The 24,665-nt window shown below is 48.9% G+C and overlaps 1 protein-coding gene and 1 pseudogene across 13 annotated transcripts; one reads left to right on the forward strand and one right to left on the reverse strand.

The window, feature by feature from the left end:
• The first annotated feature begins 4,343 nt into the window (after positions 1–4,343).
• Positions 4,344–23,849, forward strand: LOC136494616 (uncharacterized). Of its 13 annotated transcripts, none has more exons than XM_066490790.1 (18): positions 4,346–4,680; positions 6,603–6,752; positions 6,883–6,999; positions 7,072–7,156; positions 7,460–7,568; positions 7,651–7,721; positions 7,846–7,971; positions 8,065–8,755; positions 8,873–9,170; positions 9,458–9,655; positions 9,753–9,813; positions 10,029–10,142; positions 10,383–10,496; positions 10,572–10,658; positions 21,622–21,748; positions 22,119–22,188; positions 22,397–22,515; positions 23,595–23,849. In XM_066490790.1, exons 1-16 carry the CDS (start codon positions 4,544–4,546, stop codon positions 22,166–22,168), a joined length of 2,535 nt encoding a protein of 844 aa, XP_066346887.1. In that variant the 5' UTR covers positions 4,346–4,543; the 3' UTR covers positions 22,169–22,188; positions 22,397–22,515; positions 23,595–23,849. The 13 variants fall into 13 exon arrangements, with proteins under 13 accessions (XP_066346882.1, XP_066346881.1, XP_066346884.1 ...); XM_066490791.1 differs by having other exon boundaries at positions 4,348–4,680; positions 7,654–7,721; XM_066490795.1 differs by having other exon boundaries at positions 4,540–4,904; positions 6,888–6,999.
• LOC136494618 (uncharacterized) lies at positions 15,598–16,845 on the reverse strand (annotated as a pseudogene).
• Positions 23,850–24,665: the final 816 nt, after the last annotated feature.

The raw sequence follows: 24,665 nt of genomic DNA on the forward strand, positions 1-24,665 counted from the left end.
AGGCGAAGGACGGGCATGACGTTGCCTGGCTTACGCTCTAGGACTTCAAATGGCAGGCTTGGCTATGGTCTTCCTTCATGGGGAAGGGCTAGAGCCTTCCTCAATCAGGTCAGTCCCTTCTGAGGGTCCAAGCACCTGGATGGAGGGGTCCACCATGCCGCCGCGGCCGCTGGTGACACTGGGCGCATATGTGGGGCATAATCGATCAAATGCTAGTGTCGCCTTGACCTCCTTTTCTATCGTCAAGAGGTGCCCAAGGCTCCTGAGTTGGCATCGTCGTTGTTGGCAGGGGCTGCATAGGGTGCTGCCGCACCAGCCCCCGCCTTGGGGCTCGAGCTCTGCCTCGGCAGTGTCCAGGTCTACCTATCGAGCCTACATGTTGGCCACCTTCTTTTTGTAGATGGCTCATGGGGCTATGAGGACCCTGGTCCGATGGTGTGAGCTTTGGCATCTTCTTGGTGGGAACCTCACTGTCGGCATAGTAGCGCATGCGTGGTGGGTGTAGCAGTCAATGTCATTGGAGTCATACTCTAGGCCATTCCTCGAGAGGATCTTGAGGAAGGAGAACCGTGAGGAGACATCAGCCCCCGTGGCACCAAAGATGATGGCACTCTATGGCGCCTCGTGGTTGATGAGGTTCTCTAGCTCTAGCTAGAAGGACGTCGCCGCATTCTAGATCCTGAAAGGCAGGTCAAGGAGGTAGTACTAGAAGCGGTCGGGCAGTAGGAGCACCTTGTGCGGTGGCGATCTAGTGGTCAATGTTGGCAGCATATAGAACATCTAGCGGCAGTCTGACATGGTAGGGTATGAACCCAAACCACGCCGGATTTGTTGGGCCAGGACCTCGAGATCTACTCCTAGGAGGCCTGGCGGAGGGGGCGACGCCGGGAGCTCATTGCCCTGTTGTGCGGACGAAGCTCGTCGTAGTAGTCGGTGACATAGACCAGGCTCCCAAAGTTGAGGACCTAGGCTAGAGTGAAGGCACCGGCTATGATGAAGAACTTGCTAGGGAAACGAACACCGCTATCTAGGGCAATGCCGCTTCCTCTGGCGATGAGACGGGTGGCTTCAGCCACTGTAGAGCCTGAATCGCACTTAACACTATCCCCTACCTAGCATGTTAGCTGTCGTGGGGTCGGAATCGTGACAAGCATTATTGTTCGAGTCGGTGTTAGAGTATGTGTCTCCGATGGTTCGGGTGGACTCAAGAACACAAGAATCACAGAGAGGACGCAATGGTTTATCCTGGTTTGGGCCGATCGGTGCCCCACGTCCAGCAGGTGATGATCCTTATACTTAAAAGCGCCCAAAATCGGAGGGTTACAATAGAGTGTACAAGAGGTAGAGAGAGATTTGGTAGGGGGTTAGCTCGGTGCTAATCCTAGGTTGCCTTGCCACTAGTGGAGCCTTTCCCTCGTCAGAGAGGAGGGAGACGACGAGTGTGGTGGAGGAGCTCTTTATGCCCCTCTCTAGGTTGCTCTGCTCTTGGTGCTGAGCAGGAGCGGATCGATGAGGAATGGAATGATCTATCTTAGATCATCCTCCCCCTAGGATCTGACCTTATCCCTTATATATCGAGATAGGTCGAGTACATGGCAGTTTGGGGGGTCAAGCCTATGGTCTACATGCACCGGAGTCTAGAAGGGTCTTTGTAGCGACGCTTTGTGGACCATGGTGGTGTCGTGGAGCTAAAGAAGCCTTAGGCGTCATTCGGCTGGCCTGTTCTAACACACTGAGTATTAGGTTGTGTTAGCTTGGACCGGCCTCCCCCAGGCACACTTTCTAGAGTCTTCTTGGTGGTGAGGGAGGTCAGCTCAAGTGGCTGACGCACGGGCCTAATATCCCCCGAGCCCACGGAGGCCGAGGAGGGCTTGTCTTCTTGTGTCACGCCCCGTGCGTGACCCTGTCGGGGGAGCGGCCAGTAAAGCCACGCCCAAAGTGCTACACAAGGGAGCCCCCAAGCCTCGATGGCTCAGGGCATGTGTTTCTAGTGCCTAGGCCTCGGCTGGTGTCATAGGCCAGGTAGGAGCCAAGGGTCGGGCTCAAGTTTCCCATCGATCAGGAGCCCAAGGCTCGGGCAAGCCCCCGAGCCCTGAGTAGAGGCCATGGCGTGCTTAGGCTCGGGCAGGTTCCTTAGTCTGAGGGTGTGTGCGAGCGTACCCGATGGGTATAGCCCCTGAGTCCCCGGGCGATCCTGTAGGGGTCGGTCAGGGGGTCTCTTCGATCAGGAACCATTGATCTCGAGGCTTAACATACCCGTATGTTAGGATCTTGTTAGTTGTCATTGGTAGAATTCTGGTACAACACCTTTTTCACTCTACTGTAGGACACACCCCCTTCTTTGTCCTCTATGGTCATGAACCTCATCACTTGGGCATTGATGCTCTAGCTACTAGTGATTCTTCTGATCTGAATACTTGGCTACAAGAATTCACCAACATCTCCTTCGTGCTCAACATAAGATGAAGCTGTAGGCAAATAAGAAATGTTCATTTCACAGCTTTCAAATTGGTGATTCTGTTTATGTCAAGATCCAGCCATATGTCCAAACATCATTGTCCAATAGATCTTCCAACAAACTCTCCTTCAAGTTCTTTGGCCCTTTCATTATCACTGACAAGATTGGAGAAGTGGCCTACAAGCTTCAACTCCCTGCTGACTACAACATTCACCCAGTTTTTCATGTCTCACAATTGAAGCAGGCGGTGACTTCTACTCAATCTGTTAAGTACCGAGTTAACAGATCCTACAATTTAGTTTTAGGTGCTATACTGGACCGACGTCTTCAGTAGCACAAGAACAAGATCGTTTCTTAGGTGCTGATCTAGTGGTCGTTGCTACCTCTAACTCTTGCTACATGGGAGGATGAGCAAGCCCTCCGTCAAGACTTTCCTCGTGCACCGACTTAGGGACAAGCCGTTTGTAAAGGAGGAGGAGATGTCACCAATAATGGAGAGCAGGGGCCCGAAGAACATGAAGGGCCTGAAGATATGAGCGCTGAAACTACTAAAGAAGTAGTAGAGAAGGAGCGACTGGCGGGCAGGGAGGCGAGCCAGGCGCACCAGGCATGCCAACAGCAGAGTTACTGGGCCAGATTGGGTTTTAGAATTATAGAAGTACTTTTCTACTTTTGCATGCAACGCATGAAACGGGATGGGAGGCCCAGTGCGCAGTTCCTATGTAATGCCAAACGGGATGGGAGGCCCAGTGCGCAGTTCCTATGTAATGCCTATCTTCTCCTAGAGAACGTGAACTTGAACACGATACTACCGAACCGAGCCGTTTGGCGTTGACACTGAGCTTGGGCGGTTGCCGGAGTGTCGAGAACCTCGAGTTCCACGAATCTGTGAGTGCTGAATCCATCAGGTACGGTAACATGGTGATTGAGAGGGAGGGCAACCAAATTAGGAAAACATTACTGCAGTCTACTCCTACGTATGAAGAAACGGAGTGTAGAGTAGGATAATTGTTCTTGGCAGCCAAGCACGAGCACCGGCGATGGCGGCTACCTCGTCGTCCTCACGCCTAAAAAAACAGTAGGGTAAGGATGGCAGCGAGGTGGGTCTGTACCCGAAACCCGCGGATTTCAGACCCATCGGGGGTGGGGGCGGGTCTAGTTTTGGCCCTGCGGGTTTTCGGGTTCGGGGACCTGAAACGGGGTGGGGCGGGTGTGGGTTTTAAATTTCCCCCGCGGGTGTCTGTCGGGGACCCGAAATTAAGCAATCCAGTAAAAAAGCCCACCATACCTGGCCCATGTAACCTATAACCCTAGGTATATAACCAGCCCCGACCCCATCCCAACCGCCAGCACGGCAATGCCAGGAACTGAGAAACCAGAGCCCAGCCCGGTGACCCCATCCCAACCATCGTGCTCCCTTCCCCGCCTCTGGCGTCCAGCCACCGCGCACGCGGCACCACAGCAGGACGCAGGCAGCCAGGCCTGGGCGGCGGTGGCGGCGGCTAGGCACGCAGCTGTGCGCGCGCGACCATCGTAGGTGGGCGGCGGCGGCTAGGCACGCGACGCGGCTCACGGCATACGGCCAGGCACACCGCACGGGCACGCGGCCCTCCGCTACGGAGTTGGAGAGAGCAGTCGCAGGTTGAAGCTCGATCCCATCCGTCTATCTCGGGTTTCGGAGACCCAGCGGGTTCGGGCGGGGGTATATCTTCCCCCGAAACCAGGACGGGTTCGGGTTTCGTTGTCGGGTGTAGGGTGTGGATCCCGGCCGCGAACCTGGCCGTTGTCATCGCCAGCTATTACAACGAAACAGACGGCGTTCTTGTTGGGCCGAGGCCCAACGCATGGAGGGTTGTGGCGCATGGAACAATGTTGGAAACTGCCAGGTAACGCGCGGACGTAGGATCCGTAGCGGATGGCGATCTGTCTTCGACTGCTCTCTGCCATCGCTGAGGTGAAGATAGAGGATCTCGTTCTGCTAGACCCGACGGAGCCGAGCTACGGTTCCTTGCGGCGGCGGCGACCTCGAGCTGAGGGCAGCGAGAAGGCGGGGACAACTCGATCTCCCTTCGCTTGCTAGACCCGATGGAGCCGAGGGTTCCTTGCGGCGACGGAGGCCCCGAGCTGAGGGCCGCGAGAAGGCATCGACAGGAGGGCGAGCAAATCCACGTCCTCGACCCGCGAATCCTAGAGCCTCAGCGACAGAGGTCGAATCCATTCAGGTATCCTCCACTCACCTTCTTCTATCTCTATCTCCTTGTATTTTGTTCTTTATTTTTTCTGCAGGTGTTCTTCTAGCGCGTCGATAGATCTAGTATGTCCATGTCGATGTTCTGCTAGTCCATTCAGATCCCGTCGGAGGCACCAACCTCCTCGAATTGTCCTTGGGATAGAGAGGATTTCTTTGCTTCTTGCGTCCTGTACCTAGATGTGTGATATCTTTCAGGTTTGAATGCGAGCCTCCATTTCATAGGTGCTTTCATCATTTTACTAGCTTTCTGCACATTTCAATTACTCGCTCAAAGAAATCTCGGTAACTGAACATCTGAAAAGAAGGCTTGAATGGCTGCTGATGAGTGTTCATAGGTTAATTTGCTTCTACAGATTGGGATATCCAGGGTTAATTACTCCTATCAACATATATACATGCATGTGATGCCATCGTCATCCTCTTTAATTACCCAAACTGAATCCATTGGCTCAGGACATCGAGTCGTGGCTGCATTCTTTAATTCCTAGCTAGCCGGCAGATTTTTTTTTCTTTTTTTTAAAAGGCCGACCTAGCTCAGCTAATTTCTCTGTTTTGGTTTGATGACTATTCTGTGCTTTGTCAAGTAGCCGACAAACCATTTCTATAACCCTAGCTAGCTAGAGTGAGACTGCTTATATATATATAACTTGCTATCATTAGCCACATATATATCTTCCCTTTTTTTAAAACAGTTGACCAAATGGTGATATATGTCAGAAATATAATGTTTTGACAATCTAGTATGCCTCTAAAAACTCCATTCGTTCCTCTCCATCTGTAGCCTTAAGCCCTTAAGCATGAAATTTAAAGATCAACTCAACATCCTCTTTAGATAAGACATGTCATGCTTCTCGATCGTCTCTCTCTGTAGCTTGGCACAAGCAAGGCATAGAACACCCTGCAATGCCTTGGTTCATTAATACTGTTGGCTGATATCCTTTTTTCCAAAAACTTCTCCCGCATACCAGAAACTAAACATATGTTGTTCAGCAAGTGCCTGCCATTTATGAGCTCCTGAATAATACATGTTTTTAGCACAAGCATCGTTTCTGGTATCAGTATAATATATATGTGCTTTCTTCCATTTATATACTTCACTTATACTGGATCTGTCCAAATTCAAATATATGAAAATGATGATACTACTGTCTATTGCGTCTCAACTATATATGTTAACCATCTCCATATCCTATAACTATAACTTGTGCATAAATGCTTTGAGAAGAAGAATGAACATGCATAAGTCAATTTCAGAGCTCAGCTTTTATGTCCAACACTTACCAGTTAAATTAGTCCATCCAGTCACAAGGAGGAGTAATGGACATAGACATTGAGCTGTGCAGTTTCAGAGAGCCTTTATGTGTATATAAGGTTTAGTCAGAACAGAGAGACCTTATGTAAAGATCCTTGCCTCTAGGTTTTTTTTCTAGGCTATGAAACAATACTTCGTGCTTATGACTGATTAAAGAAGTGAATAAGCTTGGAACACAATCAAACACAAGTAAGTCAGTTGGTTGAAAAATTTAAGCCAAAACGGCCCAAGCTATTCCAGATACAACCCATGTCTTAGCTGCCCAGTAATTCAATTCAGTTTCTGGTCGTCCAGCACCTAGTTGTCTGACTAATTGTGATTAGTCAACTACTAATCGGGCGACCAGAAAACTAGTCGCCGAAGTCGTACCCCCTAGTTGAGTTCGGGCTACCGATTAGGACGACTAGTCGCGATTAATTGCGAGTAGTCAGACGAATTGATAATACTGTTCCTCTTAATGAAATGATGCACAATTCTCTTGCGCGTAGAGAAAAAAAACAGTTAATTAATATTGATAGCTGTATTGTTTCAAATATGTTCATTTGTTAAAATTAACTTCTGTCTTTTTTTGGCTTGATCAGGAACATCTTTCATCTATTAACTCAACGAGAGGTCTCACCTCGAACGAAACACCACGCAAAAAGAATATGGAATAAGTCTCCAAAATATGATCCTGATTTAATTGAGTTAAGGTTTGCCGATGCAGATGCTAAACTTGATATTTTTTCTTGGTAAGGAAAGTTTGTTTATTGATGTTTAAGAACAAGTCCATAATATATCAACTACTGAGTCACATGTGAGTCTGTTCACATGTCTTTTTAATTTTTATTGGCTGATTCGTTTAAACCTCACTGTGTACAGGGCAGAATCAAAGTCCCTGCATCGCTGGACTGCCAAATATTGCCCTCTTTTGCCACCTCCTAGGTCAACTATTGCAGCTGCTTTCAGTCCAGATGGAAAAACACTTGCGTCCACACAGTAAGTTTATTGACTCACTGTATAACAAACTGAACTGAAGGACATGCCAACTAACTCAATCTGTTTTCTCAGTGGTGACCATACTGTGAAAATAATTGACTGCCATACAGGGAAATGTTTGAAGGTTTTGAGTGGACATCGACGCACTCCTTGGGTGGTATGTCTATCATACCGGCATATATTTTTTTCTAGTGTATTTAGATTAGCACCATGTGCTTCAAGCTCTTGCAAAGAAAGGAATCTAGTTATAGTGTGTTTTTTCATTTTTCAATAATGGTCTGTCTAGAACATTAATTTTATAATCTCTCTTTCCATATTATATTTGTTACTTGGTGACAATCTTGCTAGTTGACAGCTTTTTTTTTTATTACAAGAAATCAAGAATAGACGAAATGATCTTTTTGAACTTTCTTTGCATCCCAATATTACATCAGAAATTTAAGCTGCTAACTTATTGCAGGTCAGGTACCATCCATTACATTCTGACATCCTGGCTAGCGGAAGTTTGGATCATGAAGTTCGTCTATGGGATGCTAATACATCAGATTGTATTGGATCACAAGACTTCCGTAATTTCTCTCAGAAGACTCCTTGCATTCTATTCATAACCAATTTGGAGAACAACATAACTTATATTTGATGTTCCTCTAGCAGATCGGCCAATTGCGTCCATTGCATTTCATGGAAGAGGGGAGATTCTGGCAGTTGCATCAGGTCACAAAGTGAGACTTGCTGTGTTGACCTTGAAAAGCAAGAAGAAAAACAAAGTTTTTCTGTACTGTTTAATAGAGTCAGTTAACATACCATACACTAATGCCCAAATCAATTTATATGTTTCTGTGTCAGTTGTACATATGGAACTACAATAAGAGAGATGACGCTTCTTTCCCTGCCATTATACTAAAAACCCGCCGTTCGTTGAGAGCTGTGCATTTTCACCCGCATGGGGCTCCATATCTTCTGACAGCAGAGGTAGAAATATAGAATACCCTGAGGTCTGCACTTATGCTTTCCCTTCAATTTTTCATGTTTGCTGTATGAACTTACGCATGACTTCAATTTCAGGTTAATAATATAGAGTCTGCAGACTCACCCCTGACTCTGGCAAGATCCTCTGGATATTCAAATTACCCTTCAGCCCTGCTGGTGACAAACACTAATTCTAGGTTCTGTCCACTTCCTGAGTCCAATGTGATGTCACCTTGCTTACTGTGGCCTGCGTACCTCAGAGATGATGGAATTTTACATGTGCTTGGCAATGACAGTAGTTCAACCATTGTGCAGCAGAGATCATCATTAGTTCAACCTTCCACATCAGATACTGCAAATGTACAGCTTGAACAGTTTGCTACCCCTATGGATGTATGTCCTGGAGAGCCAACTTCATCTAATGACATATCAGATGCAGTCACTGTGCCTACTTCAAATGGAATTGAAATGCATGGTGCGTGCGGCCAGTCTAACTCAAGACTGCAGGGCGGCAGCTCTATTAGTAATCTTGAGAGGTTCAGTGCTAGAGATGATTTGCAAGTGTCTTCCCTGAGCAGCACTGAGCCAATCCCATCAACACCTGGGCCTTCAGGATCTGTTTTACGCCGTGCTATGCCACTGAATATGCTCCTCACTGGTGGATTAGATGTTCAAATGTTCCTAAGAAATATAGGAAGTGGACAACAGGATCATTCTCTCTTCGGCGACTCACATAACTGGGAGGTGCCATTTGTGCAGGGTTTTTTGATGGCCCAAAACCATACAGGTTTGCACCCTGCACTTGTGAACAATAATGTCCTTGTAGACCTATCTATTGCTGGTACTGCAGGGACTAATAACTTGACTAGGGAATCACCACACATGCATAACTTTGGATGTCCAGGTGCTTCATCATCGATTCCCCTTACTTCTGGCAGTTCTAGGGGACCAAATCGACGCTATGCCTCACGCTCTGTACCTGGGGTTGGGAGTTTGCTCCTAGGTCCTCAAATTGACGAAGCTGAAGCTCATGCTGCTTCACTAGGTGCTGGTTCAGAAATCACTGCGTCAATGCTTGCTCCTGGTACTGAATTGCCTTGTACAGTGAAGCTCAGAATATGGCGGCATGATATCAAGGAACCATGTGTTCCTTTAGAACCTGAGGCATGCCGTCTGACGATTTCTCATGCCGTTCTTTGCAGGTGCTTCACTGTGATATCATTTCTTCTTAATTCCATTTTGGTAATATCAAAACTGTTATTGTTATTAGTAATATTAGTTTACTGTTTTGCTAATATTGCAATGTAACCAATCGTAATAAGCACAAGCTCCAGGCCTGTTTACACTGTAAAACAATTGTGAATAAATTGCTCTGTTGCGTTTGCGTATATGTTGTCATATGTGAATTGTACCTGTACATTTGTTGCATCTTGAGCTTCAGCTGGGAATTGTGACTTCATTACTTACTCTGAACTTACCAATTTTACAGTGAAATGGGTGCCCATTTTTCCCCATGTGGACGATTTCTGGTAGCCTGCGTTGCATGTTTGTTGCCTCAAACAGAAGGCGACCATGGTAGCCAATTGCCTGTGCCTTATGAAGGGGCTGGATCATCACCAACTCGTCACCCGCTTCCCTCTCACCGAGTTATTTATGAGCTTCGGGTTTATTCGCTTGAGGAGGAGACGTACTTTTTCTCTTGATTGTCTTTTTACTATTTTTTATATACTAGGTTACTGTTTGTGAACGGCCCACATATCTCAAAACTGGTTATACCTTTGCAGATTTGGGGATATTCTTGCTTCCAGAGCAATAAGGGCAGCACATTGCTTAACTTCCATTCAGGTTTGCTTCAGTTATTTGTGTTTCTTTGCATTTTTATATGTTGATAGCAACCTTTTATCATGTTTTATAAGCTGTCACTTGTTTGGGACTCACTCTGTAACAGTTTGTTTTTGTTGCAAAAAGCATTTAGGACCTGAGTCTGATGAAAGATGGATCTTACATTTCTGCAGTTCTCATCATTGAATTGGATCCTGTTTGTCTCTCTTTTGATGCAGTTCTCACCTACATCCGAACACATACTTTTGGCATATGGTCGTCGTCATAGCTCACTCCTTAGGAGCATAGTCGTGGAAGGAGAAAATGGGATTCCTGTATATACTATTTTGGAGGTAGATATGACAATCATATTCCAGTTTCCAAATCATAGTTTGATTGGTAACTGATATCATATTAATTATTGTATGGGGGATGGTGACAGTGCTGGTTCTGCAGTTGCATGATACTTACTCTCTGATACTTGGGATTCAAAATGACTTGCTTATTATCCTCCACAACTACTAATATTGCTCATACTTTGTGTACAATGTAAGCCAAATTATCAATCTTTCTTTTTTCATTTATTACTTTAGGTATATAGAGTTTCAGATATGGAGCTTGTGAGAGTGCTTCCTAGCGCTGAAGATGAAGTCAATGTTGGATGCTTTCATCCTTCACCAGGAGGTGGCCTTGTTTATGGGACTAAGGTGGGTAGAAAATTATTCAATAAACAAAAAAGGTATGGCAAATTGCTAATGCTTTCATTGTGGTGAACTATATAGGAAGGGAAGCTCAGGATCCTTCAGCACAATGGCGCAGACATGACAAACATGGGGGTGGGTTGCTTCATTGAGGAAAATATGGTTGAGGTAGCGAGTTTTTTCCTTGTTTATTCATTGCCATTTATTACTCAACCTGCTTTCTTTGCTACGTCAAGACATTTCCATGTTTATTAAGCCGATTTTTGAGACACTTCAGTTGAGTGGGGCCTCAAGCGTATCTTCCATCTACAAACTCTGCGGGCCTGCACCCTCGCCCCCTTTACCTTCGCAGTCCTACCCCCATGCAGTGTTATCAGGTCGTTTGAATTGCAATTAATCGTCCTGGTCGGTACCCAGCACTCGATTAGAGCGATCAGAAACCTGGTTGTCCGATTAATCATCGACTAGTCGCGATTAGTCATCCGACTGCGTACCCTGAATGACTAGACATTAAATAGGCAGATGGGCTGCTTCAGCTTACTAGGCTAGCTCTGTTTGGGCCAAGCCCATTAGGGTTTCTTTCCTATATCTCTCCGACTCTTTCCCTCACCTCCTCACACTGTGAAACAAGGTTATTAAGGCGGTAAGGTGAGGTGTGGCGAGCTACCCCCTTCCAGACGCCAAGACGTTTATGGCGGCGCGCGGCAAGGCGACGCCATACGAACATCTTAATATATAATGGCACTATAATTTATAGAAGCAAAGTATACATAACAACTTAATTACTAATGACATAGCACCCAACCCTTAGCTCTCATCTCTCAATATCCATCATCAGCAAACTCATTGGCATTGTTAGCAGCGTCCAAGCATTGTTGAATCTTTTTCCTTAGTTCAGTGCCAGCCTCTGGACATGGAATCACATCTCCATAGCCACCAGCTAGATGTTTCTTGAACCTTATAATTCCACCTATAATCCTCTTGTCACAAAGCTTACATGTCACCTTATCTCGCTCCTCAAGGTCTGCCCAATAGCCATAATCCCATCCTGGATCATTCGAGTTCAGTGGTCTTCGTTTTGGATCATTCTTGGGATCATATGCAGCTGGACTCTCCATTATGTTGTTGCCTTGTTCTCTGCAGAGAAGAGAACAGCCAAGCACAACCAGTCAACCACCTAGCAATCTAGCACAAAGTATAAAGCCAGCAGACAACCCAGTATATACAGTCCAATCCAACTATCCAAGCGAAGGAGCAAACAACAAAACAGAGGAAAGAGGGGGAGGAAGAGAAAAGGCGTACTTGTGCTGTGAACCGCTCATACCACTGGAGGAGTCGCTAATGGTGGAGGAGTCGGGAATCAAAGAATAGAAGGGGCAGTGGGCGTCGACTGGGGCAAGCAGGGCAACGTTGCTAGCTTCTGGTTCGCCCGCCGCCTGGCTTCCAGGATCTCCTGCCGCCCTCTTCCCTCTACCTCTCTCCTCTCTTTCCCTCCCCCTCTCCTCTTTCATCCCCCTCTCCTCTTTCAACTCGTATGGATTCCAAATGCGCGTGTGCTCGCGGGAGTGGGAGGTAAAGTCGCGCGACCCCCTCTCTTTCCCCGTGGGCGCGATTTATTCTCTTCCCGCGTGATTCGCAAGATTCCCGCGCCCCCCTTTCTTTCCCGCGCGATGTGCAAGATTCCCGCTCGCCTCCTCTCTTTCCCTACACGCGCGCATGCTAGGCTCCCTCTCTTTCCCACACGCAGCGCCTTTTCCTTTGGTGTGTGTGGAGTCCACCCGACGCCTTGGTCCCTGAAGCGACGCCATATGCAGCAATGTCGCGGCAAGCCTGACGCCCCGGTTCGAAAACCGCTCGGATGCCTAGGCGACGCCTAGGCGATGACTAGGCGACGCCTTGATATCCTTGCCGTGAAACCTTCAGCTGTCAGCTGGAAAGTTGCTGTGTGCGTGCAACAGCTACTCTCTTCCCTTCCTCCTTCCCTTCCGGTTCCCAGCTGCCCGTCCGTGCATCTTCCCTGCTCTTCCTCCCTCCTGCTGTAATGCAGCAAGGGTCAAGGGAAGGTCGCGGGTGCGTAGGACACAAGGAAGCTCGCCGGTTCTCTTCCCCATCTGCAGGTCCATGGGAGCACGAAGATGAGCTCATCAGTTGCATCAGTTGCTGCTTGTTCAGAATCCTCAGCTTCTCCAGATGTTGCATCCCTTATAGAAAAGGCTATAGCAACACAAGAATATGGAGTTCTGGACATTCCAACTAACCGGAAATAGTCTTGATGCTCGATTCCTACTATATAAGTATATAGTATATGGTATATATACCATATATGCCCTGGTATATGTAGGACGATTATATAGACGACTAGACAGACCAGGGTCGACTAGTCGTCCTAGTCGGTACCAGGGCAACTAGCGACGACTAGCTGATTGAGTCCGCCCAGCTTTGACGATGCGCTTGGCGTAGGCAGTCTAGCGAAGGGGGATGCCGGAGCTGTCTTGGTGGACCTTGATCCTAAGGTAGGAGAGAAGGCCCAAGTCACTCATCTGGAAGGTGGCCTTCATCTCCTTGAACGCCTCCACCTCGTTCTCGTTGGTGCCGGTGATCACCAAGTCGTTGACGTAGACGCCTACCAACAGGGCATTGCCTCCCTTGCCCCGCCAGTAGACAACATCCTCGTGAGGACTCTGCTGGAACCCCATTTGCTTGAGAGTGGAGTCCAGCTTGGCATTCCAAGCTCGTGGCGCCTGCCGCAAGCCGTAGAGGGCCTTGCGCAGGCGGAGAACCTTGTTCTCCTTGCCGGGGATGACGAATACCGGCGACTGGTGGACGTAGACCTCCTCCTTCAGGTCACCGTTGAGGAAAGCGGACTTGACGTCCATGTGGTGCACATGCCAGCCCTCCTGGACCGAGGAGACGAACGGACTCCATCCGCGCAATGGGCGCGAAAGCGTCGTCGAAGTCGACTCCCTCCTACTGAACGAAGCCGCGTGCCACGTGACGCGCCTTGTGCTTGATCATCACCCTAGCCTCATCCTTCTTAAGCTTGAAGACCCACTTAAGGGTGATAGCGCGGTGACCGGCAGGAAGATACGCCAGCTCCCACGTCCGGTTCCGCTCGACCGCGTCCATCTCCTGCTGCATCGAGGCGCAACATGCCGCGTCTCCCTCCGCCTCAGCGAAGGAGCGGGGCTCGCCGTCTTCGTGCGCCAGGTGCAGCTCCTCGAAGTCGTGCATCGCCAGTCCAGGGATGGGTTGATCACCGAGGATGTTGTCCATGGTGCGGTAGCGCATAGGCTCGTCGTCGTGGTAGGCATCGACGTGGTCCTTGTCGTTGGACAACGGAGTGGCTAACTCCACCGTGCGCTGCTCGTCACGGACCGAAGCTGCTGGTGCCAACCTCGGAGGTGTGGGCGCCGGTGTAGGAGAGCGGGGCATAGCCGGTGGTGCAGGTGGAGTACTCGCCGAAGCTGATAACGACCCGGGTGCTGAGGTAGACGAGCTCGGTGAAGACGAGCTGCTAGCTCCCCCCGCTCCCTTGAAGTGGACGTAGTCGACGACGAAGTCTCTAAGGTTTGAAGTCGAGCCGTAGTCCACTCCCTTGTCCCAGGTCTAGCCTCGCCCTTCGTCAAACACTACGTCATGGGAGATGCGGACGTGCTGTGTCGTAGGGCCGAGGATGCGATAGGCCTTGTTGCCCTCCGCATAGCAGATGAAGACCCCCGGCGTGCTCCGGTCGTCGAGCTTGCCGACGTGGTTGAGCTCCTTGATGAATGTGAGACAGCCGAAGACGCAGAGGTGGCTCAACACTAGCATGCGCCCGTGCCAGGCCTCGTATGGTGTCTTGCCGTCGAGGGCCTTGCTGGGCGAGCGGTTGAGTAGGTGAACGGCGCTCATCACCGCCTCACCCTAGTAGATTGCCGGCATCCCTCTCTGCTTGAGGAGGGTGCGGGCGGTGGCCACCACTACGGTTGCAGCGCTCGACGAGCCGTTCTACTACGGGGTGTACGGCGCGGAGAAGTGGCGCTGGATCCCCTCGTCGACGCAGTACGCCGTGAGCTCGCTGCCACTGCCGTTGTCGGTGCGCAACACCCGAAGCTTGCGGTCGCACTTCTCCGCAGCAGCTTGATGGCGTCCGCAGCTACCGCCTTGGTGTCGAGCAGGACCGCCCACATGTAGCGGGACATGTCGTTGACGAGGAAGCGCCGACCTCAAGGTGTAGCCGGTGTCACGGGGCCGTAGAGGTCGCCGTGCACGAGCTCCAGCTTCTCCTTGGCGCGGAAAGGGGAGCCGCCGCTGCTTGGTGCGGACGCAGGTGTCACAGAACTGCTCCACGTGGTCGACGTGCGGCATGCCCTGCACCATCTCCTTGTTGCCGAGCTGCTTCAGGGTCTCGAAGTTGAGGTGCCCAAAGCGCTCGTGCCACCGCCAAGCGTCGTCGTTGTGGCGAGCTGCAGGACAAAGGGGCTGCGCCACCTGCGCGTGAAGGACGTAGAGGCGGTTGCTCCCCCTGTTCACCTCGGCGAGAAGGCGGCAACGGTGATCCCAGATGTGCAGGACCCTGTTCTCGATCTCCACGCGCGAGCCGTTCTCATCCAGCTGTCCCAAGATGATGGAGGTCCTCAGCGCGGCGATGTAGGGCCTGTTTGGCAGAGCTCCAACTCTGAGAAAACAGATCTGGAGCACCGGCTCCACCACAGAGCAGCTCCAGCGTGGATCTGTGCTCCCACCGTGGAGCTGAGAAAATGTGTTTGGCTGAGACAACAGCTCTGGATCCAGAAATAGAGACTTTTGTTGGATTGCCCGCTTATACCCTTGGACTTTTGCTGTTTTCTTTTATTTTTTGGGGGAACATGGTCGCTTCCTGTATGTGAAGACGTGCATGGTTGCTTCCTGTACGTACTTTTTTTTGTTTTTACGTCACTTCTAATGGAGATGAAACCCGAAAGAAAACCGTTGGGTGTTGTCACTTCAGGTGCATTTTGTTTTGAAATTTCTCAAAACAATTTGTTCCAAGAAACATAATTTAACAATTGTTGTCACTTAACATATAATTAACCTTGTTCATACATAAATTAATTGTCCATAGATAGAAAGTAAATTTGAAAATTCATTACTCCATTACAGTGGCACTGCCTTCTGGAGTTGATCCATCCGATGGAACTGCAAATCGATTGTACCGTTGCGGTATTGTAGGGACAAAATTAGGATCTCGATCAAACCGAGCAAAGTCTACATCCTCACTATTATGCTCACGAATGAAATTGTGGAGGACCATACAAGCAACAACTACCATTTTTTGCTTCCACATCGGGTAGTTTGGCATTTTGTACAAAATTTGCCACTTCATTTTCAATACGCCAAAAGATCGCTCAATCACATTTCGAATAGAAGAATGAATGCGATTGAATCTTTCCTTTGGGGTTTTCGGTTCCATACCTCTATGCCACTCAGGCATATGATACCTCTCACCCTTATATGGAGCTAGATAACCTGGGCGATTGGGATACCCTGCATCGACAACGTAGTATTTACCTACAAATGATGAAAAAAATAAATTTATTTTCAGTCACATATAATGGTAATAAAGTAATTATTCAAATAAATTTTACCTTGCGGTGGATGTGGAAAGAATTTCTCGTCCACACTCAATGCATTGTATAACACACTTGTGTCATGCATAGCTCCCAGTTGGCCCGTTGACATATATGTGAACCGCATGTCGAATTCACAAACTGCTAAAACATTTTGGGTGGCTATTCCCGTCTTCTCAATATACCTCACTTGCTTGTCCGGTGGAAGGGAAACACGAATATGAGTGCCATCAAGTGCTCCAATGCAATCTTTGAAATGTGGATATGCTCGCTTATCATCCCTTATTCTCCTATGAACAGTATGAAAATTGGGATCTTTTGGCCTAATGAAATCCTTTGCCATGGCCATCAAACAGTTCAGAACATCCTTGAATTTCCGACTAATAGTTTCACCAGAGTGCTTGAATCGATTTTGACCTTTTCTATTAGACTCATTTCCCGCACAGATAAATAAGAAAATTCCTAGGCTCTCTTCGGTTGACATGTGCAAGGATGGTTCTAGCCCATACTTTCTGTACCAATAAACCATGAAGGTCAAAGAAGATTTCTGTGCTCATACGCAGCTGGCTATGGCATTCGCCCGGAGTGTGCAAAGTCTCCAACATAAAACCCATTCCACTTGTGGTAGGCGTCCTTGTAGGGTTTTTGGTAAGGAACATATCAACATATATTTGAGCAAGCATAGCACCTCCTAAGATAGTTTTGAAAAATTCCTCATTCTCGTCACTAGAATCATAATTAGACAGCTGCAAGATTAAATATGACATGTCGAAATGAGACGAAAAAATGACAACATAAAAATGATAACAAATTGACCACCACAAATTGTCTGCACGACATTAACATGAATAAAAAATGACATGTCCAAATACAAAAGTTGACCATGACATATATGTCCACACGACATTAAGATGAATAAAAATGATGTCTAAATAAAAAAGATGAAGGGCGGGCCTGGTGCAAGCGGTAGAGTCTTACTGCCTGTGATTGGAAGGTCCCGGGTTCGAGCCGCGGTCTCCTCGCATTGCACAGGCGAGGGTAAGGCTTGCTACTGACACCCTTCCCCAGACCCCGCACAGAGCGGGAGCTCTCTGCATTGGGTACGCCCTTTTTTTAAAATAAAAAAGATGACAAATATAACTTGTCCACATGACATAAGATTACTCGGCCATCACTTTTCAAACGTCACATCGTACTTCCTCTTAAGCCAACTCAACCTAGCCTCATTGGTGGACATAGTCATGAACATTTCCCTATGCTCTTTCTTGATAAAAAGCTCGGTTGCCACAAAATGCTCATCACTGGCATACGCAGCACCACATGCGACAACATGGCCCATTACTTGATCAATAGTGATCCCAGCTTGCTTAATTGCCACAAAAGAGGAAGCATTCTCTGATATCTTGGAGATGTGTTCTTGTATAACTAATGTTGTGCTTGCCTTAGGTTTCTTGTTAGGTTTTTCAAGGATCACATGGGCTTTATTTCTTAGCATTGGCAACAGCAGCAGAAACCTCCTGCACCTCATCACCATTGTCTAAGTCATTGTTACCACCCGTCTCATTCTCATCCTCAACATCAATGAAGTTGGAACTCATAGGATTGGGTGCTTCTTGGCTGGGGGGGTATTATGGGGTTGGAACTCATAGGATTCCAATGATCTTGCACTTCATTAATGATGTTCCCAAACATCACCTTCAAGTCATCTTCATTTTGGAGAGGCCTATTCTTAAATTTCCCCACGCTTGGAATTTCCTAAAATATTTTGACAAAGGTAAGAAATTGAAAGTATACAATACTAATAAAATCTACAAATGAACAAAATACCATGGCAGAAGTGCTCACTTGTTTGATTTTTTTTCCACCACTCGGGGTCCATGTTGATAGTTCACTTGTCCCAGTTCCAACCAGTACCAGTTTGCTTTCTCATTAATTTTTTCCATGCACTCAAATCAGCCCTCAACTTATCCCACTTGTTCTTAAGTTGAGTTTTTTTCAACATGATATAGGTGCTCTGAAAAAACGTTTCATTCACCTCGGTATAGCCCACATTGTTCAAATGAGTGTTTGGTCGATTTCCTTTTCTAACTTGTTCAGCGAACAACTTGCAAACAATGGCGGTATAGCCATCATTCCAATCCATTTGATCACCCTAATAATGATTTCCCCAAAACATTGTTCAAATTCCAACTGAAAGATCGCATATCTACCACTAGAATGGAAGAGAAATATATAACTCATCATCCCTTGCCCTTTTCTTCGCTGATGCAGCATGTCTCCTAGCAGCATGTCTCCTAGCCTGCGCACTCGACAAAGGAGATGCCTGCGCCGCCATCATGAACTCATCACCGATCTCCGAAGTGGGTGCTGGCGCCGCCCATGGAGACGCAGCAGTCGCGTCCAGGCCAACCCCGGCCGTGCCCAAGCCAGCGCCTAGGCCTCCGCCGGCCACACCTACCAGCCTAGCGCCGAGCGCACCCAGGCCAGCCGCGCCCGCGAAAGTGGCGACCGTGCCGGCGCCCACCAGCCCAGCGCTGGGCGCACCCAAGCCGGCCGCGCCTGGGACAGAGGCAACCGCGGCCGCGCCGTCCAGCGAGGGAAAGTGAGGGGCGCCGCCACCAACGGCCGGAGTGGCTCCAATGCCAAGACGCGGAAGGCCAACCCTAGGTGCCTATTTGGACACCGGATTGGAAGAGGAAGGGGGTGGAGGAGGCGGAGGAGTGGATCTCATTCTTGTGGCTCGTCGGCCACCAGGATGGCGACGGATGGCGCTGCGGTGTGGGCGGCGGCGCACGTTCGCACGGAGAAGAAAAGCTCGTGGGGGTCCGATGAAACAGAGCGACCTTTCGCGTGCATCGAGGAAAAAAATAAATCGAATCGATATCCAGGGGTGTGTAATCGGTGGCATTGGTGGGTAATTTCCACCAACTCCACGAGGAGTTTCAAAACCAGCATTTTCAGAGCACCCCCTGAGGTGCTCCGTGGATTTGGTGGATCTAGGAGCTTGATCCATATTTTTTGTGGATCTGGAGTTCGCGGAGCTAGACCGTTTGGCTAGAAAAACTGGGAGCAGAGCTGTTTTTTTGGATCTGGAGCTGCGTGGAGCTCTGCCAAACAGGCTCGTAGTAGACGCTGGTGCTCGCCGGTCTTGGCGGTGAAGACGACGGAGCCGACGCCATTGATCTCCATGGCGGAGGCGTCCCCGAACTTGATGGAGCCTCGCACGCCAGAGTCCATGTCGGAGTACTCTCGCCACCTAGTCATGTGGTGGGTGGCGCCAGTGTCGAGGTAGCAGCCATCGGTCTTGTCGTTGCTGGACCTATTGCCGAGGAAGACATGGGCGCGCGGCTCGTCGAGGTGGAGGAGCACGGTGGCGATCGGCTCGGGAGAGGAGTGTAGCTCGATCCTGTGTACGAGGAACAGAGCCGGCTCGTCACCCTCCTGCGCTTGCGTGACGTGTGCTTGACCGCCACGCTTCGCCTGCCAGCAGTCCTTGGCCCAGTGCCCGGGCCTGCTACAGTTCTTGCAGGTGTCGTCGCAGGTAGCCTTGCGCTCGTCGTCGGCGCCATCGGGAGTGCCACCATGCGCCTTGTCCTGCTTGTGCGGCCAACGCTTGCAGCTGCTCGACGAACACGAACCCCCCCTTCTTCTGCTCCCGTTGGCGGGCGAGCCACTACTCGGTGAAGAGAAGCTTGCCATCGATGGTGACCGGCTCCGAGGTTAGCTGCTCGCGGTGGTCGACGGCCTTGAGGCGGCCCATCACCTCATCAGCTCGGAGAAGTCCAGCAGCGTCTCGATTGACATAGCAGCTACGTGTACTTCTTGGGGACGACGTAGAGGAACTTCTCGACGGCGCTCTCCTTGTCGTTGTCCCGCGTCAACTACTGCATCAGGGTGGTGAGACGGAGCGAAGTCATCGACGTCCTCGCCCGTCTTGAAAGCCCGGTGTTCCCACTCCTGACGCAGCTTCTGCAGCGTGGCTCTACGGGCGCGGGCGCTGCCGATGCGTGAGTCGGCGATGGAATCCCAGGCGTCCTTGACGGTCTCCTTGTCCGTGAGGGAGGACTTCATCTCCTGTGGAACGGCAGCAAGAAGGGCCTCCAGTGCCCCACCGATCCCTCAGTGTAGTCGACGTCGCCGTACCACACCGCCTCCCACGTCTGCCGCACCTGCATCTTCAACTTCACCATGGAGCATGGGCCATCCGCTGCCGGCGCCGGCGTCCTTGAAGGCGGTTTGGACGACGGGAGGAGAACTGTGCCGGCCATGGCGGCCGCGGCGCCGGTCCTGGGAAGGGAGGCGTGCTGCCTGCGAGGGCTCCGCGTGCCAGTGTCCCGTCCACCACCTCCAGCCGCGCCGCCTGCTCCCGCAGTCGCTGCGCCTCAAGTGCACGGTCGACTCGCGGATCCCGCTAGTGGTCGCGTCCGCCGAGCCCGTCCAGGTGGCCTGCGTCCGGTCCGCCTCATCTGCTCGTGCGGCCCGTGCGCCAGCGTCCGCGTCGGCCCGCACGCCTGCTTTCCGCGGCTCCCGTGCGGCCCACGCGCCTGCTTCCGCTCATGCCTCCGCTTCGAAGCCGCCCGCGCCGCGTCTGTCGAAGCCATGCCGGTCCATGCCCCGCAGCTCCCGCGTGTCCTCGCCGCCCAGGCCCCACGCGTCCTCGCCGCGCAAGGCAGCAGCTTTTGCTGTCGTTGCCTCTGCCGCCACCGCCAGCCGCGCCGCCTAGGCCGCACCGCCGCCTCTCGCCGATCTGCCGCGGCTTGGGCTGTTGCATGCTCGTCCGCTGCCCGTGAAGGCTCAACAGCTGCAGCGTCGCCTATGCTAGCCGACTGGCCACGCCAGGTGTAGAGCGGGGGGGGGGGGGGGGGGGGGGGGGGGGGTGGATAAGACATGGCGACGGGATTCGATGCATAGGGGTAGAGGGAGGTAGGGGGAAGGGTAGTACCCAGATGATCTTAGGCTCTAGATACCATTTGTTGGAACCAAAGCATAGGTTTGGGGCTAGATTCAGATTTCATTAGCCTTACCACAAACTATGGCAGGTTGGTGTAGATATAGAATAGCATACTTGGTCCTTAAGAAAGGATTACAGCATATTGCAAAGTAGGTGCTAAATAGATGCTAAAGCAAGATAAGAAGATAAGGTGCTGACATATGCACCAACTACTCCTAAGATATATCCTAGATAGATAAACACAAGACTTATGCTTTCATGTCCAAGCTTTTAACAACCTTATACTAATGGTTTTGACAAACCCTAAGAATTATAGTTCTACCTTCTGTTGACTCGAGCGAAGCAAATGCTAGATACAACTACTCTTGTTTCAGTCTTGGGCTTATCATCCACACCTTCCTATAATGGTGATTAGACCTGTGATGAGAGGGATTGGCCAAAATTGACATGTGAGGCAGTTGTCAAATTAGATTTAGAGATCTTATCCCAAGAAATGCCATTGGATAGAAGCACATGTGCAAGAACAATGCCATGTAATTCAGTTTCTTCAACTACATTATTAGCAGTACCATTACTACTAATTTATTACCAGTACCCAGTGCAGAGAGCTCCCGCTCTGTGCGGGGTCTGGGGAAGGGTGTCAGTGGCAAGCCTTACCCTCGTGCCTATGCAATGCGAGGAGACCGCGCCTCGAACCCGGGACCTTCCGGTCATAGGCGGTAAGACTCTACCGCTTGCACTAGGCCTATATTTATATTTTTACTGTATTTATACTCTCTCTATAGCCTGCCTCTTGTTGGGATTCATCTCTGGCCTGCCTCTGCTTGGGAGTTGACTAATGGTCTTGCTGCTCTTGGGTTTATCTGCCTCTTGCTGTGTTTCATCTCTAGTCTGCCTCTGATTCTGGGTTGTGGATAATGGCTTTGCTGCTGTTGTTGTTTAACTTTGTTTCTGGAAATATTCTCTTCTTTTTTTCTCCTTACCTGGTTCAGTTTCAATCACCAGGGATGCATTTAAGCACGTTCATATCCACTTTTGCAAATGTGATATGGAAGTATGTAATATGTTTCTTATGTTCTTTGTTTTCAGATCCAGAGGTATGCATTGGAATGCTGAAGAAGCTTGACCACATCATGTGATTTTTAGGCTTACTTCCATGGTAATTACTGAGCCCTAATTTTTTAATCTCTATTATCTTTTATGCTGTCATGGCCGCATTGTTGGCCTCAAACATTCTGGTTGGATTTGTCATTAGCTGTTCATTACTTTTGTTGGCAAGAAGCTCAATGATTTCTATAAATTAAACTTATAGTGGAAAGTAATGGACTTGGTTGTTGATCTGAAAGCATGATTGTTTGCCACTACAGGAAGTTTTCTCTGCAGGCTTCATCTGTGTGATCTGTCCAAGGGAAAACATTAGATCCATCTCCAACTAGATTATGACAGATAATTCTCAATGAGTTTATTTCAAGTGCCTTGGGGATTGGTATGTGACTGCACTTTAGGATTAACTAATATTCCTGGTATGGATGTAATATCCTTTTTCTCAGCTTCTAGCTACAAGGGATGTGAGTATCTTAAGCCGTTTTTATATACAGTAGGATAATCCAAGTAATTAATGCTGTAGGAAACATTGATATCCAATTTACTGATTGCAAACCTGTCTTTACAAGCACTGTCAGCTCTTACTCAAAGTGGCGATCAATTTCACTTTCTTAATCCTCTTCCTGGTTTCTGTGCACCTCTGAAAAGCACTTATGAAAAGGATTGGGTTATTTTAACAACTTGCTTGAGCAAGCTGCTCTTCAAATTTCTTCTTGGTTCAGGAGCCTTGAATATTGAGTCCAGTTTTGCTTTGTTTTTTGTTCAATCCTTTGGAGCGCCTTTGCAACCTTTGAGCATCCTTGTCTGCCTTACGTTTTTGAGTTTATGTTGGCTTCATGTCAAATGATCCCCCACCTCCTCAACCCCCCCCCCCCCCAAAAAAAAATAAAATAAAGTAACAGTAATAATAGTAACAGTACATCAACAGCGACAGCGATGGTAATAGTTGTTGTTGCCTTGCTGTTTTAGTCCTGGGTTCTAAACTTTTAATTGACCTTTCATGCAGATGCAGTATACCATGTTTCTCAGCTCTTTATGAACTCCATGGGCTAAATTTGATTTCAACTTTAGGGGTTATGGTTCTATACCAGCTTCTAAAACCTTTGAGAGTTTCTTGCAATTTTTTGTGCTAACCGTACTAGTTATGGTTAAGCCTGCCTAGATTAATCATGTTTTTTTTTTTTTGTAAAAATGGATATGGACATAATCTTGTGCATTTCTAATGGAAAATTGTTTTTTTCTAACCATGGGGAAATGATTCTAGTGCCTTCATAAAATGTTCTGCATTTAGTGCATGTTGTATGGACACTACAATTACATTTGATCTACAGGTGTAAACAGAATCCAACAAAAGAATGTTTTATCATAGCCTCTAGAATATATTTTATTTTGTTAAAAAAGAATGTATATTTTTTGGCAGAAGAATGATTCTAATGTCTTGCTATTTGCATCTTGATTTAGGTCTGTGCAGAGGCGGTAGGAGATGTAAATCTACATGGCCATCGTCGTGGCTGCCATCACGATGCTGTAATTATACCTTTGTACATGTATATTCCGATCAGCTTAACTCGTTTGCTGTTGTATTTCAGAAAGTTGACGGTGCTAATCCTTTTAAAGTCAAAGTTACTTTTTGTTGTATACTTTACCTATCCTTACAAGCGGTCGATGATACAAGGAAGTCACACAGGGGAATGGAAATGTCTGGATTTGCTTTTACACTTGTGAAAACCTTGTATATTTTTTCTGTTCTCGTCTGGTGTGAGTGTAATGATTCAACGTTTTGAGTTTCTATTTTAACTGTATTTCACATGAAATACCACCTCAAAAGCCTGTTGCGACCTAAGGATATGGTTTCCATGAGACGTCAACAGGCGCTGATTGCTAGAATGCCGTGCTATTGTCATTAGAGCTTTTTTTTCATTTCTTCCCTGGTGGAAGATTAGAGCGTTTGCAGTGTGCGCTCCTATCCTGTTCCAATGCAGGCGTGTTTGGATGCCACCCTCATCTGGGCTTGCCTGCCAGGCAAGTGATCGCAGCCCCAAGCGATCGAAATCCAACACCTGGGGACGCTGCTTGGCGTCAAAGCTGCCTGGGAGAGGCAGCATCCAAACACGGTATGCGAAGATCGACCTGGCCCCTATCCACTGTAAACCCGATTCGATGGAGGAGCTGCTCCTTTGTATCGAATCCGGCTCCAAACCTTCACCTCTTCTTCTCTATCCTGCCGTTGCTGCTCCTGCCACCGAGGTCGTCAGGGCTAGTGGTGTGAATTTTGGGCCACGGGGACGGCGGGGCAAAGGTGACGACCGGCGGTGGCGGACTTGGACCGGCGATCGGCGGTGGGGACTCCGGAGCTTGCAGATCTTGCAGAAGAGAGAGCGTCCTCATGCTATGCTGATTTGCATATGTAGCAGAGAGATGATGGACAGGGAGGTGGGCGCGGTTTCAAGGGCATGCCTCGTCGTCGTCCTCCCCTTCCGCTCCGGTGGCACCTGCTGCCCCCAACAAATTCGCCCATTTGAGGCGGAGATC

Source organism: Miscanthus floridulus, chromosome 11 (genome assembly GCF_019320115.1).
Source record: "Miscanthus floridulus cultivar M001 chromosome 11, ASM1932011v1, whole genome shotgun sequence".
Lineage (NCBI taxonomy): Eukaryota > Viridiplantae > Streptophyta > Magnoliopsida > Poales > Poaceae > Miscanthus > Miscanthus floridulus.